At 51.8% G+C, this 15090-nt stretch overlaps 2 protein-coding genes across 2 annotated transcripts in view; one reads left to right on the plus strand and one right to left on the minus strand.

Annotated features, from left to right (window-relative positions):
* The window catches only part of FAM204A (family with sequence similarity 204 member A), a 60936-nt gene that overhangs the window by 37672 nt on the left and 8174 nt on the right, over positions 1–15090 (plus strand). Inside the window, exon 6 of the mRNA XM_083149937.1 lies at positions 14064–14173. Within this exon, the coding sequence (XP_083006063.1) occupies positions 14064–14173 (110 nt within the window). The remainder of the gene's footprint in view (positions 1–14063; positions 14174–15090) is intronic.
* Positions 10830–15090, minus strand: part of LOC146009500 (uncharacterized) — a 274590-nt gene continuing 270329 nt past the window's right edge. The window contains exon 22 of the mRNA XM_083149935.1: positions 10830–11331. Within this exon, the coding sequence (XP_083006061.1) occupies positions 11327–11331 (5 nt within the window). The 3' untranslated portion in view covers positions 10830–11326. The remainder of the gene's footprint in view (positions 11332–15090) is intronic.

Below are 15090 nucleotides of genomic sequence, written 5' to 3' on the forward strand. Positions count from 1 at the left end.
GGGGCCGTAGTGTCAGGACCTCACATGGATACATAGAATGTTCCGCCACGCTCTCTAGAGGTACGAGGTGTATAGGATGTGATGGAAGGATGGGGCTGTAGTGTCAGGACCTCACATGGATACATAGAATGTTCCGCCACACTCTAGAGGTACGAGGTGTATAGGATGTGATGGAAGGATTGGGCTGTAGTGTCAGAACCTCACGTGGATACATAGAATGTTCCGCCACGCTCTCTAGAGGTACGAGGTGTATAGGATGTGATGGAAGGATGGGGCCGTAGTGTCAGAACCTCACATGGATACATAGAATGTTCCGCCACGCTCTAGAGGTACGAGGTGTATAGGATGTGATGGAAGGATGGGGGCCGTAGTGTCAGGACCTCACATGGATACATAGAATGTTCCGCCACGCTCTCTAGAGGTACGAGGTGTATAGGATGTGATGGAAGGATGGGGCCGTAGTGTCAGGACCTCACATGGATACATAGAATGTTCCGCCACGCTCTAGAGGTACGAGGTGTATAGGATGTGATGGAAGGATGGGGCCGTAGTGTTAGGACCTCACATGGATACATAGAATGTTCCGCCACGCTCTAGAGGTACGAGGTGTATAGGATGTGATGGAAGGATGGGGCCGTAGTGTCAGGACCTCACATGGATACATAGAATGTTCCGCCACGCTCTAGAGGTACGAGGTGTATAGGATGTGATGGAAGGATGGGGCCGTAGTATCAGGACCTCACATGGATACATAGAATGTTCCGCCACGCTCTAGAGGTACGAGGTGTATAGGATGTGATGGAAGGATGGGGCCGTAGTGTCAGGACCTCACATGGATACATAGAATGTTCCGCCACGCTCTAGAGGTACGAGGTGTATAGGATGTGATGGAAGGATGGGGCCGTAGTGTCAGGACCTCACATGGATACATAGAATGTTCCGCCACGCTCTCTAGAGGTACGAGGTGTATAGGATGTGATGGAAGGATGGGGGCCGTAGTGTCAGGACCTCACATGGATACATAGAATGTTCCGCCACGCTCTAGAGGTACGAGGTGTATAGGATGTGATGGAAGGATGGGGCCGTAGTGTCAGGACCTCACATGGATACATAGAATGTTCCGCCACGCTCTAGAGGTACGAGGTGTATAGGATGTGATGGAAGGATGGGGCCGTAGTGTCAGGACCTCACATGGATACATAGAATGTTCCGCCACGCTCTAGAGGTACGAGGTGTATAGGATGTGATGGAAGGATGGGGCCGTAGTGTCAGGACCTCACATGGATACATAGAATGTTCCGCCACGCTCTAGAGGTACGAGGTGTATAGGATGTGATGGAAGGATGGGGCCGTAGTGTCAGGACCTCACATGGATACATAGAATGTTCCGCCACGCTCTAGAGGTACGAGGTGTATAGGATGTGATGGAAGGATGGGGCCGTAGTGTCAGGACCTCACATGGATACATAGAATGTTCCGCCACGCTCTAGAGGTACGAGGTGTATAGGATGTGATGGAAGGATGGGGCCGTAGTGTCAGGACCTCACATGGATACATAGAATGTTCCGCCACGCTCTAGAGGTACGAGGTGTATAGGATGTGATGGAAGGATGGGGCCGTAGTGCCAGAACCTCACATGGGTACATAGAATGTTCCGCCACGCTCTAGAGGCACGAGGTGTATAGGATGTGATGGAAGGATGGGGCCGTAGGGTCAGGACCTCACATGGGTACATAGAATGTTCCGCCACGCTCTAGAGGTACGAGGTGTATAGGATGTGATGGAAGGATGGGGCCGTAGTGTCAGGACCTCACATGGATACATAGAATGTTCCGCCACGCTCTAGAGGTACGAGGTGTATAGGATGTGATGGAAGGATGGGGCCGTAGGGTCAGGACCTCACATGGTACATAGAATGTTCCGCCACGCTCTAGAGGTACGAGGTGTATAGGATGTGATGGAAGGATGGGGCCGTAGTGTCAGGACCTCACATGGATACATAGAATGTTCCGCCACGCTCTAGAGGTACGAGGTGTATAGGATGTGATGGAAGGATGGGGGCCGTAGTGTCAGGACCTCACATGGATACATAGAATGTTCCGCCACGCTCTCTAGAGGTACGAGGTGTATAGGATGTGATGGAAGGATGGGGCCGTAGTGTCAGGACCTCACATGGATACATAGAATGTTCCGCCACGCTCTAGAGGTACGAGGTGTATAGGATGGGGCCGTAGTGTCAGGACCTCACATGGATACATAGAATGTTCCGCCACGCTCTAGAGGTACGAGGTGTATAGGATGTGATGGAAGGATGGGGGCCGTAGTGTCAGGACCTCACATGGATACATAGAATGTTCCGCCACGCTCTAGAGGTACGAGGTGTATAGAATGTGATGGAAGGATTGGGCCGTAGTGTCAGGACCTCACATAGATACATAGAATGTTCCGCCACGCTCTAGAGGTACGAGGTGTATAGGATGTGATGGAAGGATGGGGTCCGTAGTGTCAGGACCTCACATGGATACATAGAATGTTCCGCCACGCACTAGAGGTACAAGGTGTATAGGATGTGATGGAAGGATGGGGCCGTAGTGTCAGGACCTCACATGGATACATAGAATGTTCCGCCACGCTCTAGAGGTACGAGGTGTATAGGATGTGATGGAAGGATGGGGCCGTAGTGTCAGGACCTCACATGGATACATAGAATGTTCCGCCACGCTCTCTAGAGGTACGAGGTGTATAGGATGTGATGGAAGGATGGGGCCGTAGTGTCAGAACCTCACATGGATACATAGAATGTTCCGCCACGCTCTAGAGGTACGAGGTGTATAGGATGTGATGGAAGGATATGGGCCGTAGTGTCAGGACCTCACATGGATACATAGAATGTTCCGCCACGCTCTAGAGGTACGAGGTGTATAGGATGTGATGGAAGGATGGGGCCGTAGTGTCAGAACCTCACATGGATACATAGAATGTTCCGCCACGCTCTAGAGGTACGAGGTGTATAGGATGTGATGGAAGGATGGGGCCGTAGTGTCAGGACCTCACATGGATACATAGAATGTTCCGCCACGCTCTCTAGAGGTACGAGGTGTATAGGATGTGATGGAAGGATGGGGCCGTAGTGTTAGGACCTCACATGGATACATAGAATGTTCCGCCACGCTCTAGAGGTACGAGGTGTATAGGATGTGATGGAAGGATGGGGCCGTAGTGTCAGAACCTCACATGGATACATAGAATGTTCCGCCACGCTCTAGAGGTACGAGGTGTATAGGATGTGATGGAAGGATGGGGCCGTAGGGTCAGGACCTCACATGGGTACATAGAATGTTCCGCCACGCTCTAGAGGTACGAGGTGTATAGGATGTGATGTGATGGAAGGATGGGGCCGTAGTGTCAGGACCTCACATGGATACATAGAATGTTCCGCCACGCTCTAGAGGTACGAGGTGTATAGGATGTGATGGAAGGATGGGGCCGTAGGGTCAGGACCTCACATGGGTACATAGAATGTTCCGCCACGCTCTCTAGAGGTACGAGGTGTATAGGATGTGATGGAAGGACGGGGCCGTAGTGTCAGGACCTCACATGGATACATAGAATGTTCCGCCACGCTCTAGAGGTACGAGGTGTATAGGATGTGATGGAAGGACGGGGCCGTAGTGTCAGGACCTCACATGGATACATAGAATGTTCCGCCACGCTCTAGAGGTACGAGGTGTATAGGATGTGATGGAAGGATGGGGCCGTAGTGTCAGGACCTCACATGGATACATAGAATGTTCCGCCACGCTCTAGAGGTACGAGGTGTATAGGATGTGATGGAAGGATGGGGCCGTAGTGTCAGGACCTCACATGGATACATAGAATGTTCCGCCACGCTCTAGAGGTACGAGGTGTGTAGGATGTGATGGAAGGATGGGGGATGTAGTGTCAGGACCTCACATGGATACATAGAATGTTCCGCCATGCTCTAGAGGTACGAGGTGTATAGGATGTGATGGAAGGATGGGGCCGTAGTGTCAGAACCTCACATGGATACATAGAATGTTCCGCCACGCTCTAGAGGTACGAGGTGTATAGGATGTGATGGAAGGATGGGGCCGTAGTGTCAGGACCTCACATGGATACATAGAATGTTCCGCCACGCTGTAGAGGTACGAGGTGTATAGGATGTGATGGAAGGATGGGGGCCGTAGTGTCAGGACCTCACATAGATACATAGAATGTTCCGCCACGCTCTAGAGGTACGAGGTGTATAGGATGTGATGGAAGGATGGGGCCGTAGTGTCAGGACCTCACATGGATACATAGAATGTTCCGCCACGCTCTAGAGGTACGTGGTGTATAGGATGTGATGGAAGGATGGGGCCGTAGTGTCAGGACCTCACATGGATACATAGAATGTTCCGCCATGCTCTAGAGGTACGAGGTGTATAGGATGTGATGGAAGGATGGGGGCCTTAGTGTCAGGACCTCACATGGATACATAGAATGTTCCGCCACGCTCCAGAGGTACGAGGTGTGTAGGTTTTCACACTTGAGATGTGTAATTTCTTCCCGAGGACGCGGTAACTGGAATTGGCTGATAAACCTCCTGCTCTGGGGCAGCGTTTGCCGAGCGCTTTAATCCGGTTCCTGTCCTAATAGGTGAAGCTAATTTCTGCTGTATAACATTTCTAAGCCCTTAAATAGCATCTTGGAAGCCGGGGCTTTGATGGAGGTGGACGAGCGCCAGCGCCACAAATAACCCGGACTCCGGACGGATCTGCAGGCTTGGAAGTGACAGCCTCTGCCCGGGAACTTGGAAGCTGCTACATGAATAGATTGGTACCCAGGGCGGAGGTAGGCTCAGGAGATGCTCCGACCCACTTGACGCCAACTGTCACCTTGCAAGCTCCCCGATCCCCGCTTGGCAGGAGGACTCGGCTGAGAGATTACATATCGGTCAGCGTTTAAGGCAGAACATGTTATCAGAGTGCGCACAGCAGAGCATTGTTTGCCTGGGGTCCTGATTAAGAGTCTGAACGGTAAATCTGCACACAAAGCTCTTATCCCCTCTGACCAAACACCCCGGATCAGTGCTCCACGCTCAATGTTTGTTTATTTATCACTGTAATTACACGCGCTGATTACACGCAGCCGGCCCAGGGTTTATGGCAGCTGAGACAGGTGGATGTGGCCCGTACGCAGGGTAAGTGTCGCTCACCTGGAGATCCCCACGTGCTGAGCATTCTGTACACGTTGCCCCAGCAGGAGGGGGATTAGCCCGGCCGCTCTCAGGAAAGGTAATTAATACTGTGTGAAGGGTCCCCGTGTTTCTGGCGAGGGGTGTCGGGGGTCAGGTATACCCTGCGTACGATCGGCTGATAGACGACGCCTGCACGACCGTCGGTTTCCTATGGTTTCGGAGGAGATTTGGCGGCTCCCAGTCTCATTAAAGCAAAGACAATGCGCGGTTTATACTGTACCGCAGTCACATTAATCAGCATGTTTTCTCTTTTAATTAAAACCATTTTAGTAAATTAAAGCCCACAGCAAAACACATATATAATTTGTTTGTAATTAGCTCCTAATTGGTGGTAGTTGAAGCTTAGCACCCTTGGTTTCTTTCTTCCTGATTGCCATTTTATTAGCAGGCTAGTCATTAATTAATCTTTTTTTTTCTAATTAGCTTATAAAACTGTTGATGGCACATTATTGTAAATGTGATTTTAAGTTCAAAGCGTGTTAATAAGCTTTCTTACTCCGAGAGAGAGATAAAGGAACCGCTGAAAACACACCAGTTATTGTATTCTGTCGCTCAGTGCTAGAGACACGCCAGAAAACACGCGTGTGCATGGCGGCACGGCCTGTAGGTGAGTACAGGAGGGAAACGTGGCCTCAGAGGACCGGGGACATGCCAGGAAACACGCGTGTATATGGTAGCCAGGTCTGTAGGTGAGTACAGGAGGGAAACGTGGCCTCAGAGGACTGGGGACATGCCAGGAAACATGCGTGTATATGGTAGCCAGGTCTGTAGGTGAGTACAGAAGGGAAACGTGGCCTCAGAGGAAATGTGGAACCGTGTGGTGGGACCTGGTGTGCAGAATGTTTCTCTGCAGTAGCGGCATGGTGGGTACTTATCGCTCCGGCCGCACAGGTCATTCTGATGGATCTGGCGTATTGCTGAATCCCGCGTTCTCTGTAACTATGCACAGCCTACTCGGGTGTCCTCTTGTGTCATTAGGGGCATAGCTGGGTAGCAATGCAATTTGGGCAATTAGGATAAGATCTTGTGATGCAGCTGGTAGTGCCCATTAGAAGGGGCTGCCTGTAGGTTAGCGCACACACTCCCCCGCCACACACTGGCTGCCTGGAGGTTGGCGCACAATCTCCCTGCTCACACACTCCCTCTGCTGGCTGCCCTGAGATTGGTGATCACTCTCCCTGCTCGCACACTCCCCCTACTGGCTGCCCTGAGGTTGGCTTACACTCTCCTTGCTCACACACTCCCCCTCCTGGCTGCCCTGAGGTTGGTGGTTTGCATTCTGCCCCTGCTCACACACTTCCTCTGCTGGTTACCCTGAGGTTGGCGGTTTGTGCCCTCCCTCTGCTGGCTGCCCTGAGGTTGGCGGTTTGCCCCCTCCCTCTGCTGGCTGCCCTGAGGTTGGAGGTTTGGCCTCTCCCCCTGCTGGCTGCCCTGAGGTTGGAGGTTTGGCCTCTCCCCCTGCTGGCTGCCCTGAGTTTGGCAGTTTGGCCCCCTCCCTCTGCTGGCTGCCCTGAGGTTGGCGGTTTGCCCCCTCCCCCTGCTGGCTGCCCTGAGGTTGGCCCCCTCCCCCTGCTGGCTGCCCTGAGGTTGGCGGTTTGCCCCCTCCCCCTGCTGGCTGCCCTGAGGTTGGCGGTTTGGCCCCTCCCCCTGCTGGCTGCCCTGAGGTTGGAGGTTTGGCCCCTCCCCCTGCTGGCTGCCCTGAGGTTGGCGGTTTGCCCTCTCCCCCTGCAGGCTGCCCTGAGTTTGGAGGTTGTCCTCTGCCCCTGCTCGCACACTTCCTTTGCTGGCTGCCATGAGTTTGGCGGTTTGCCCCCTCTCTCTGCTGGCTGCCCTGAGGTTGGCGGTTTGCCCCCTCCCCCTGCTGGCTGCCCTGAGGTTGGCGGTTTGCCCCCTCCCCCTGCTGGCTGCCCTGAGGTTGGCGGTTTGCCCCCTCCCCCTGCTGGCTGCCCTGAGGTTGGCGGTTTGCCCCCTCCCCCTGCTGGCTGCCCTGAGGTTGGAGGTTTGGCCTCTCCCCCTGCTGGCTGCCCTGAGGTTGGAGGTTTGGCCTCTCCCCCTGCTGGCTGCCCTGAGGTTGGAGGTTTGGCCTCTCCCCCTGCTGGCTGCCCTGAGATTGGAGGTTTGGCCTCTCCCCCTGCTGGCTGCCCTGAGGTTGGGGGTTTGGCCTCTCCCCCTGCTGGCTGCCCTGAGGTTGGGGGTTTGGCCTCTCCCCCTGCTGGCTGCCCTGAGGTTGGGGGTTTGGCCTCTCCCCCTGCTGGCTGCCCCGAGGTTGGCGGTTTGGCCTCTCCCCCTGCTGGCTGCCCCGAGGTTGGCGGTTTGGCCTCTCCCCCTGCTGGCTGCCCTGAGGTTGGCGGTTTGCCCCCTCCCCCTGCTTGCTGCCCCGAGGTTGGCGGTTTGCCCTCTCCCCCTGCTGGCTGCCTGAGGTTGGCGCTTTGCCCCCACCCCCTGCTGGCTGCCCTGAGGTTGGCGGTTTGCCCTCTCCCCCAGCTGGCTGCCCTGAGGTTGGCGGTTTGCCCTCTCCCCTGCTGGCTGCTCTGAGGATGGAGGTTTGGCCTCTCCCCTGCTGGCTGCCCTGAGGTTGGCGGTTTGCCCCTTCCCCCTGCTGGCTGCCCTGAGGTTGGCGGTTTGGCCTCTCCCCTGCTGGCAGCCCTGAGGTTGGCGGTTTGCCCCCTCCCCCTGCTGGCTGCCCTAAGGTTGGCGGTTTGCCCCCTCCTGGCTGCCCTGAGGTTGGAGGTTTGCCCCCTCCCCTGCTGGCTGCCCTGAGGTTGGCGGTTTGCCCCCTCCCCCTGCTGGTTGCCCTGAGGTTGGCGGTTTCCCCCTCCCCCTGCTGGCTGCCCTGAGGTTGGAGGTTTGGCCTCTCCCCCTGCTGGCTGCCCTGAGGTTGGAGGTTTGGCCTCTCCCCCTGCTGGCTGCCCTGAGGTTGGAGGTTTGGCCTCTCCCCCTGCTGGCTGCCCTGAGGTTGGCGGTTTGCCCTCTCCCCCTGCTGGCAGCCCTGAGGTTGGCGGTTTGCCCCCTCCCCCTCCTGGCTGCCCTGAGGTTGGAGGTTTGGCCTCTCCCCTGCTGGCTGCCCTGAGGTTGGCAGTTTGCCCCCTCCCCCTGCTGGCTGCCCTGAGGTTGGCGGTTTGCCCCCTCCCCCTGCTGGCTGCCCTGAGGTTGGCGGTTTGCCCTCTCCCCTGCTGGCTGCCCGAAGTCTGAGCTCCATCCTCAGCATATCTTGTTCCCCATGCACGCGGTGTCTCCTAGGAGTGTGGGGGATGATGGCAGAGAGGGGTTTAGGAGGAAGTGTAACAAAAATTGAAAATTGGATAAAAAACCCTGAATAATGTCACATTACTAAAAAGATGAGGGGGTAATTTGTGCCGACTTTTTTGCTAATTTTCCTCAAGCCTCAGAATAAGGGTCTGTCACCCATTCTGCGCGCCGGGCCTGACAGCGGCAATGATCCATGAAATGGTGTGCCGCTGGCTTTGTTCTGATAAGAATGAACAAATCTGCACAAAGCCGGGCTCCCGGAATCTCATTTTCATACATGCATTGCAGTTTAAAAGAAATAAGCTGTTTGCTGACTTGATTAATCAGACAATTGAGGGCTTTTTTTTTGTCGCTTTGATCTTTGCGGTCTCCAAGGTAACGCGGTTGACACAAACGCTGAGCTCCAGTTAAGACAATCAGAAATTGTCGACATCACAAACATTTTGATGAAAATAAAATGAATTCCTTTATTTGGGAGACCTCCTGGCACATGTATACGGAGGCCTATAACCTTGTGACCCTACGAGTTCCCGATTCTAGCGATGGCGGCGGCGCTCACTACGTTACGTTTGTGAATGTGACTTTCAGCCCTGACCTGCTGAAAGGCCTGACATAGTAGCTGGTATATATCTATGTATATCCGTGTGTGTATTTCACAGGCCATGAGAAAGGCGCGCTGGTGTTGTGATATATTACAAGGCGCAGTCATTGTGTCGCTCTGAGATGATTTACACACTTTAAACCTGTAAAATTGAAAGGAATTTAAAAGAGCGAAGGAAAAAAAATCCCCCAAATCCGGCTGTGTATTGGCTGGAGGTTACGCGCTGCCTTTACAAATCTTCTAAGTGGCTGTAAAGATGATCGCCTCCAGGGAACAGCCAGGACCGGCTTCTGAAACCAGCTAAAGCCCTTATCTTATATCCAAGCAAAGTACCATTAATCTTTTTGAAAGACCTTTTTATGGCTTTTAATATAGCCCAAATTAGAACATTTTACACCCTTGGTTCCTGAAATATAGTGATAAAAAGCCTTTAGAGCTTAGTTTTCCTGACTGCGGGCTCCGACCAATTTCCAGTCCTTTGCGATAATGTTTAGACACCTTAATTAAAATGCAGCAAAATACTGGATGTTCTGTGCGAGGAGGCCGCGGATTTTCTACAAAAGAACTTGTTTGTATTCGGTTTTGTATATCTATGGTCTGTATGAGAGCAGATATATCCTGACGTAGGGGAGAGGTGACCGCCGGGGGGGGGTAGCCCCTATTTCATCCCATGGTTTGGTTATATTAATACATCAATCTGGCCGCCTGCTTGTTAACCCACTAACGCCCTCTGTAATGTTCTCTGTTACTGGGAGGCCGGGAAGTTTCCCCACTGCTTCTGCCCTGGGGTCTGTGTACAGTTTTGGGTGTTTGTGTGTGTGTGTGTGTGTGTGTGTGTGTATGTATGTATGTATGTATGTATGTATATATTATTATTTTATTACACACACTTATTTAATTTTTTTGGGGATATTACAACTCACCCAAATCTGTATGTTTGGAATATTCCGGGATTTGTCCCCCTGAAACACCCCCCCCCAACTTTTAATATTCGCTTTGTCCACCGGAGGCCATAGGGTTCGTCTGCAGATACATAATCGGTCCCAAGGATGCATTGCGCGGGTGGATTCCAAGGAGTATGTAAAAAAATAAGCCAAAATCTGGATTACGTGTAAAATTATAGTGGTAAGTGACTTTGTGCGCTGACACCCTCCCTCTGAGACCGTAACCGCGAGGTGTAGAGCACCTTCTTTATTTATATTATAAGTGGGAAAGAGTGACTATATAGATAAATCGTTACTCTCCTAATCTTACGTGTCTTCACCTCATCAGAGGCTCTCCATTATTGTAAATATGACGGAGACATAGAAAAATAGAAATCCAAAATGGTATAACATTGTAGGGATAGACAGATTTATTCAAAAATAGGGAAATACAATAAATTTTGAAAAACAAGGGGTAATTTCAAATAAAAAGACCACTGTATTTTGTCTCAACCTATTTAAGATGGAGGTTTACCAGATTGCGATGCTAAAAACGCCTGTAGAAAGATCTTACTCTCTTAAGGTGCCACTGGTTTTCCGGATCAACCAGGCCTTCAGGTGTCTCCAAAATCCACAATGCTGGGTCCCCCTCCAAAAAGTTCCAGGTTACTGCAACGCGTATCGGAACTACCCTGTTCCTTCCTCAGGCAGTATACTGGAAGGGACTCCTCTAGTGAGATATATATATATATATATATATATATATATATATATATATATATATATATATATATATATATATATATATATATATACCCCTTCTATCTTTTACTTCCGGGTAAAAAGGTCAAACAATCATCTTGACTATAAATGCATGTTACTAAAGAAAATCCAGCCAAAAAAACATCTAAAATACAGCTACTTATACAAATTATATTTCTCATTACTGCTGTAAAAGTCCAGGCTCTATAACCCCGAGAACGGAGAATGTGGCATTTGAACCACAATCTCAGTCTCCCGTGGAACGCACAACCATCTTCCCGGAAGCCGTCATCGTTCTCTCTAGCGTCTTGTGGAACGCATCGTTGTTATGTCCTGGAGCGCAGAGCTGTACTTCCGTGTATCGGAAGTCACTGTTATACTTTCTTTCCCAGTGCATTATTGCGTCAGTGGAACGCACCGCCATGTTAGATCTGCCTTCTCATGGAAACGAATGGAGCGCAATTTCATTTATTTTGTAGATATCCTTATTAATCTCCAGATGTATTTAATTTATTTCTATTTAAAAGCTTCTTATCCTAAAAATAAAGAATTTTAGCGTTAATAACCTTATAATGGGTTATGTTTAAAATTGATGGGAATTTACATACTGATGATAAACTAATTATAATAAAAATCCCCAAAAAGTGCATAAGTGTCTTATAAAAGGGACATCGTTTTTAAATAAAACAGAATGAAATTTCAGAATAATTTTCTTTAATTCTATTTTATTCTGGCTGAGTGATACCTCTATATGCTACAGGAACAGGTGGGGAGAGTTTATATAATGGAAGTCTGTAAGACATCGCTTTGTGTTATTATGTAACTAGAATATTTATCACCACTGTGTATTCTCTGTTATGTGACTTGTTTTATAATCGGTTAATACAGAAGATGACCGTAACTGTAATCATAATAATGTGTAGGACAAAAGTGTAGGTGGGTCCTGTATCTCTGTAGGTGGGTCCTGTATCTCTGTAGGTGGGTAGTGTTCCTTCTAGGAACCGGGGCAGGCAGGGCGCCGGTGCACGGGGGATGGCAAATTGTCTGGGGTGCCTATTGGAGTGGCCAGGACCTCGACAGGTTGGTATACGCCGGGAAGACCTTTGACCATGAGAGCTTGTTCTGGGCCTTCCACTAGATGGATTTCGATGGAAATGTCACATGCAGATGACAAATGGTCTGGAATATATATATAAATATATATATCTGTGATCCCCTCCCTGACACTATTGTCCCCTCAGCCTCCTCCCTTACATATATCGGTGATCCCCTCCCTGACACTATTGTCCCCTCAGCCTCCTCCCTTACATATATCGGTGATCCCCTCCCTGACACTATTGTCCCCTCAGCCTCTTCCCTTACATATATCGGTGATCCCCTCCCTGACACTATTGTCCCCTCAGCCTCCTCCCTTACATATAGCGGTGATCCCCTCCCTGACACTATTGTCCCCTCAGCCTCCTCCCTTACATATATCGGTGATCCCCTCCCTGACACTATTGTCCCCTCAGCCTCCTCCCTTACATATATCGGTGATCCCCTCCCTGACACTATTGTCCCCTCAGCCTCTTCCCTTACATATAGCGGTGATCCCCTCCCTGACACTATTGTCCCCTCAGCCTCTTCCCTTACATATATCGGTGATCCCCTCCCTGACACTATTGTCCCCTCAGCCTCCTCCCTTACATATATCGGTGATCCCCTCCCTGACACAATTGTCCCCTCAGCCTCTTCCCTTACATATAGCGGTGATCCCCTCCCTGACACTATTGTCCCCTCAGCCTCTTCCCTTACATATAGCGGTGATCCCCTCCCTGACACTATTGTCCCCTCAGCCTCCTCCCTTACATATAGCGGTGATCCCCTCCCTGACACTATTGTCCCCTCAGCCTCCTCCCTTACATACATCGGTGATCCCCTCCCTGACACTATTGTCCCCTCAGCCTCTTCCCTTACATATAGCGGTGATCCCCTCCCTGACACTATTGTCCCCTCAGCCTCCTCCCTTACATATAGCGGTGATCCCCTCCCTGACACTATTGTCCCCTCAGCCTCTTCCCTTACATATAGCGGTGATCCCCTCCCTGACACTATTGTCCCCTCAGCCTCCTCCCTTACATATAGCGGTGATCCCCTCCCTGACACTATTGTCCCCTCAGCCTCTTCCCTTACATATAGCGGTGATCCCCTCCCTGACACTATTGTCCCCTCAGCCTCCTCCCTTACATATAGCGGTGATCCCCTCCCTGACACTATTGTCCCCTCAGCCTCCTCCCTTACATACATCGGTGATCCCCTCCCTGACACTATTGTCCCCTCAGCCTCTTCCCTTACATATAGCGGTGATCCCCTCCCTGACACTATTGTCCCCTCAGCCTCCTCCCTTACATATAGCGGTGATCCCCTCCCTGACACTATTGTCCCCTCAGCCTCTTCCCTTGCATATAGCGGTGATCCCCTCCCTGACACAATTGTCCCCTCAGCCTCCTCCCTTACATATATCGGTGATCCCCTCCCTGACACAATTGTCCCCTCAGCCTCCTCCCTTACATATAGCGGTGATCCCCTCCCTGACACAATTGTCCCCTCAGCCTCTGACTCCTCCCTTACGTATATCGGTGATCCCCTCCCTGACACAATTGTCCCCTCAGCCTCTGACTCCTCCCTTACGTATATCGGTGATCCTCTCCCTGACACAATTGTCCCCTCTGACTCCTCCCTTACGTATAGCGGTGATCCCCTCGCTGACACAATTGTCCCCTCAGCCTCTGACTCCTCCCTTACGTATAGCGGTGATCCCCTCGCTGACACAATTGTCCCCTCAGCCTCTGACTCCTCCCTTACGTATAGCGGTGATCCCCTCGCTGACACAATTGTCCCCTCAGCCTCTGACTCCTCCCTTACGTATAGCGGTGATCCCCTCGCTGACACAATTGTCCCCTCAGCCTCTGACTCCTCCCTTACGTATATCGGTGATCCCCTCGCTGACACAATTGTTCCCTTAGCCTCTGACTCATCCCTTACGTATAGCGGTGATCCCCTCGCTGACACAATTGTTCCCTTAGCCTCTGACTCATCCCTTACGTATTGCGGTGATCCCCTCCCTCCCGGGCACAATTGTCCCCTCAGCCTCTGACTCCTCCCTTACGTATTGCGGTGATCCCCTCCCTCCCTGGCACAATTGTCCCATCAGTCTCTGACTCCTCCCTTACGTAATGTGGTGATCCCCTCGCTGACGCTGTTGTCGCCACTGTCTCTTCTCTTACAGATCGCTGTGAAGATCACCAAAGCTGCATCCTGTCACAGGTATGTGACAGCTAAGGAGCAGCAGGAATCCGGGCTGGCGAATGAGAAGACGCGAAAGCCAGTGGCCTGGGGGTAAGGACGTGGCACAGACCTCGTAGACACATGATAGATTATATATACTGTATACATGTAAAGTGTGACAGATTACCGTCTGCCCACAAGTTGTAACCGTACGAGGGTTAGGGATCAGGATTCCGCACCCACCCCGGGAGTGACACAGAATCTGGGACCTCCCGCGAGCGCGTCCATTGAGGTGCGGACTCTGTGTAACAGTATGAGGGTTAGGGATCAGGATTCCGCACCTACCCCAGGAGTGACACAGAATCTGGGACCTTTCGCGAGCGCGTCCATTGAGGTGCGGACTCTGTAACAGTATGATTGTTAGGGTTCAGGATTCTGTACCCACCCCAGGAGTGACACCGAATCGGGGACCTCCCGCGAGCGCGTCCATTGAGGTGCGGACTCTGTGTAACAGTATGAGGGTTAGGGATCAGGATTCCGTACCCACCGCGGGAGTGACACAGAATCGGGGACCTCCCGCGAGCGCGTCCATTGAGGTGCGGACTCTGTGTAACAGTATGATTGTTAGGGATCAGGATTCCGTACCCACCCCGGGAGTGACACAGAATCTGGGACCTTTCGCGAGCGCGTCCATTGAGGTGCGGACTCTGTAACAGTATGAGGGTTAGGGATCAGGGTTCCGTACCCACCCCGGGAGTGACACAGAATCGGGGACCTCCTGCGAGCGCGTCCATTGAGGTGCAGACTCTGCGTAACAGTATGAGGGTTAGGGATCAGGATTCCGTACCCACCCCGGGAGTGACACAGAATCGGGGACCTCCCGCGAGCGCGTCCATTGAGGTGCGGACTCTGTAACAGTATGAGGGTTAGGGATCAGGGTTCCGTACCCACCCCGGGAGTGACACAGAATCTGGGACCTCCCGCGAGCGCGTCCATTGAGGTGCGGACTCTGTAACAGTACGAGGGTT

Source organism: Crinia signifera, chromosome 6 (assembly GCF_055691185.1).
Source record: "Crinia signifera chromosome 6, ASM5569118v1, whole genome shotgun sequence".
NCBI classification, from domain to species: domain Eukaryota; kingdom Metazoa; phylum Chordata; class Amphibia; order Anura; family Myobatrachidae; genus Crinia; species Crinia signifera.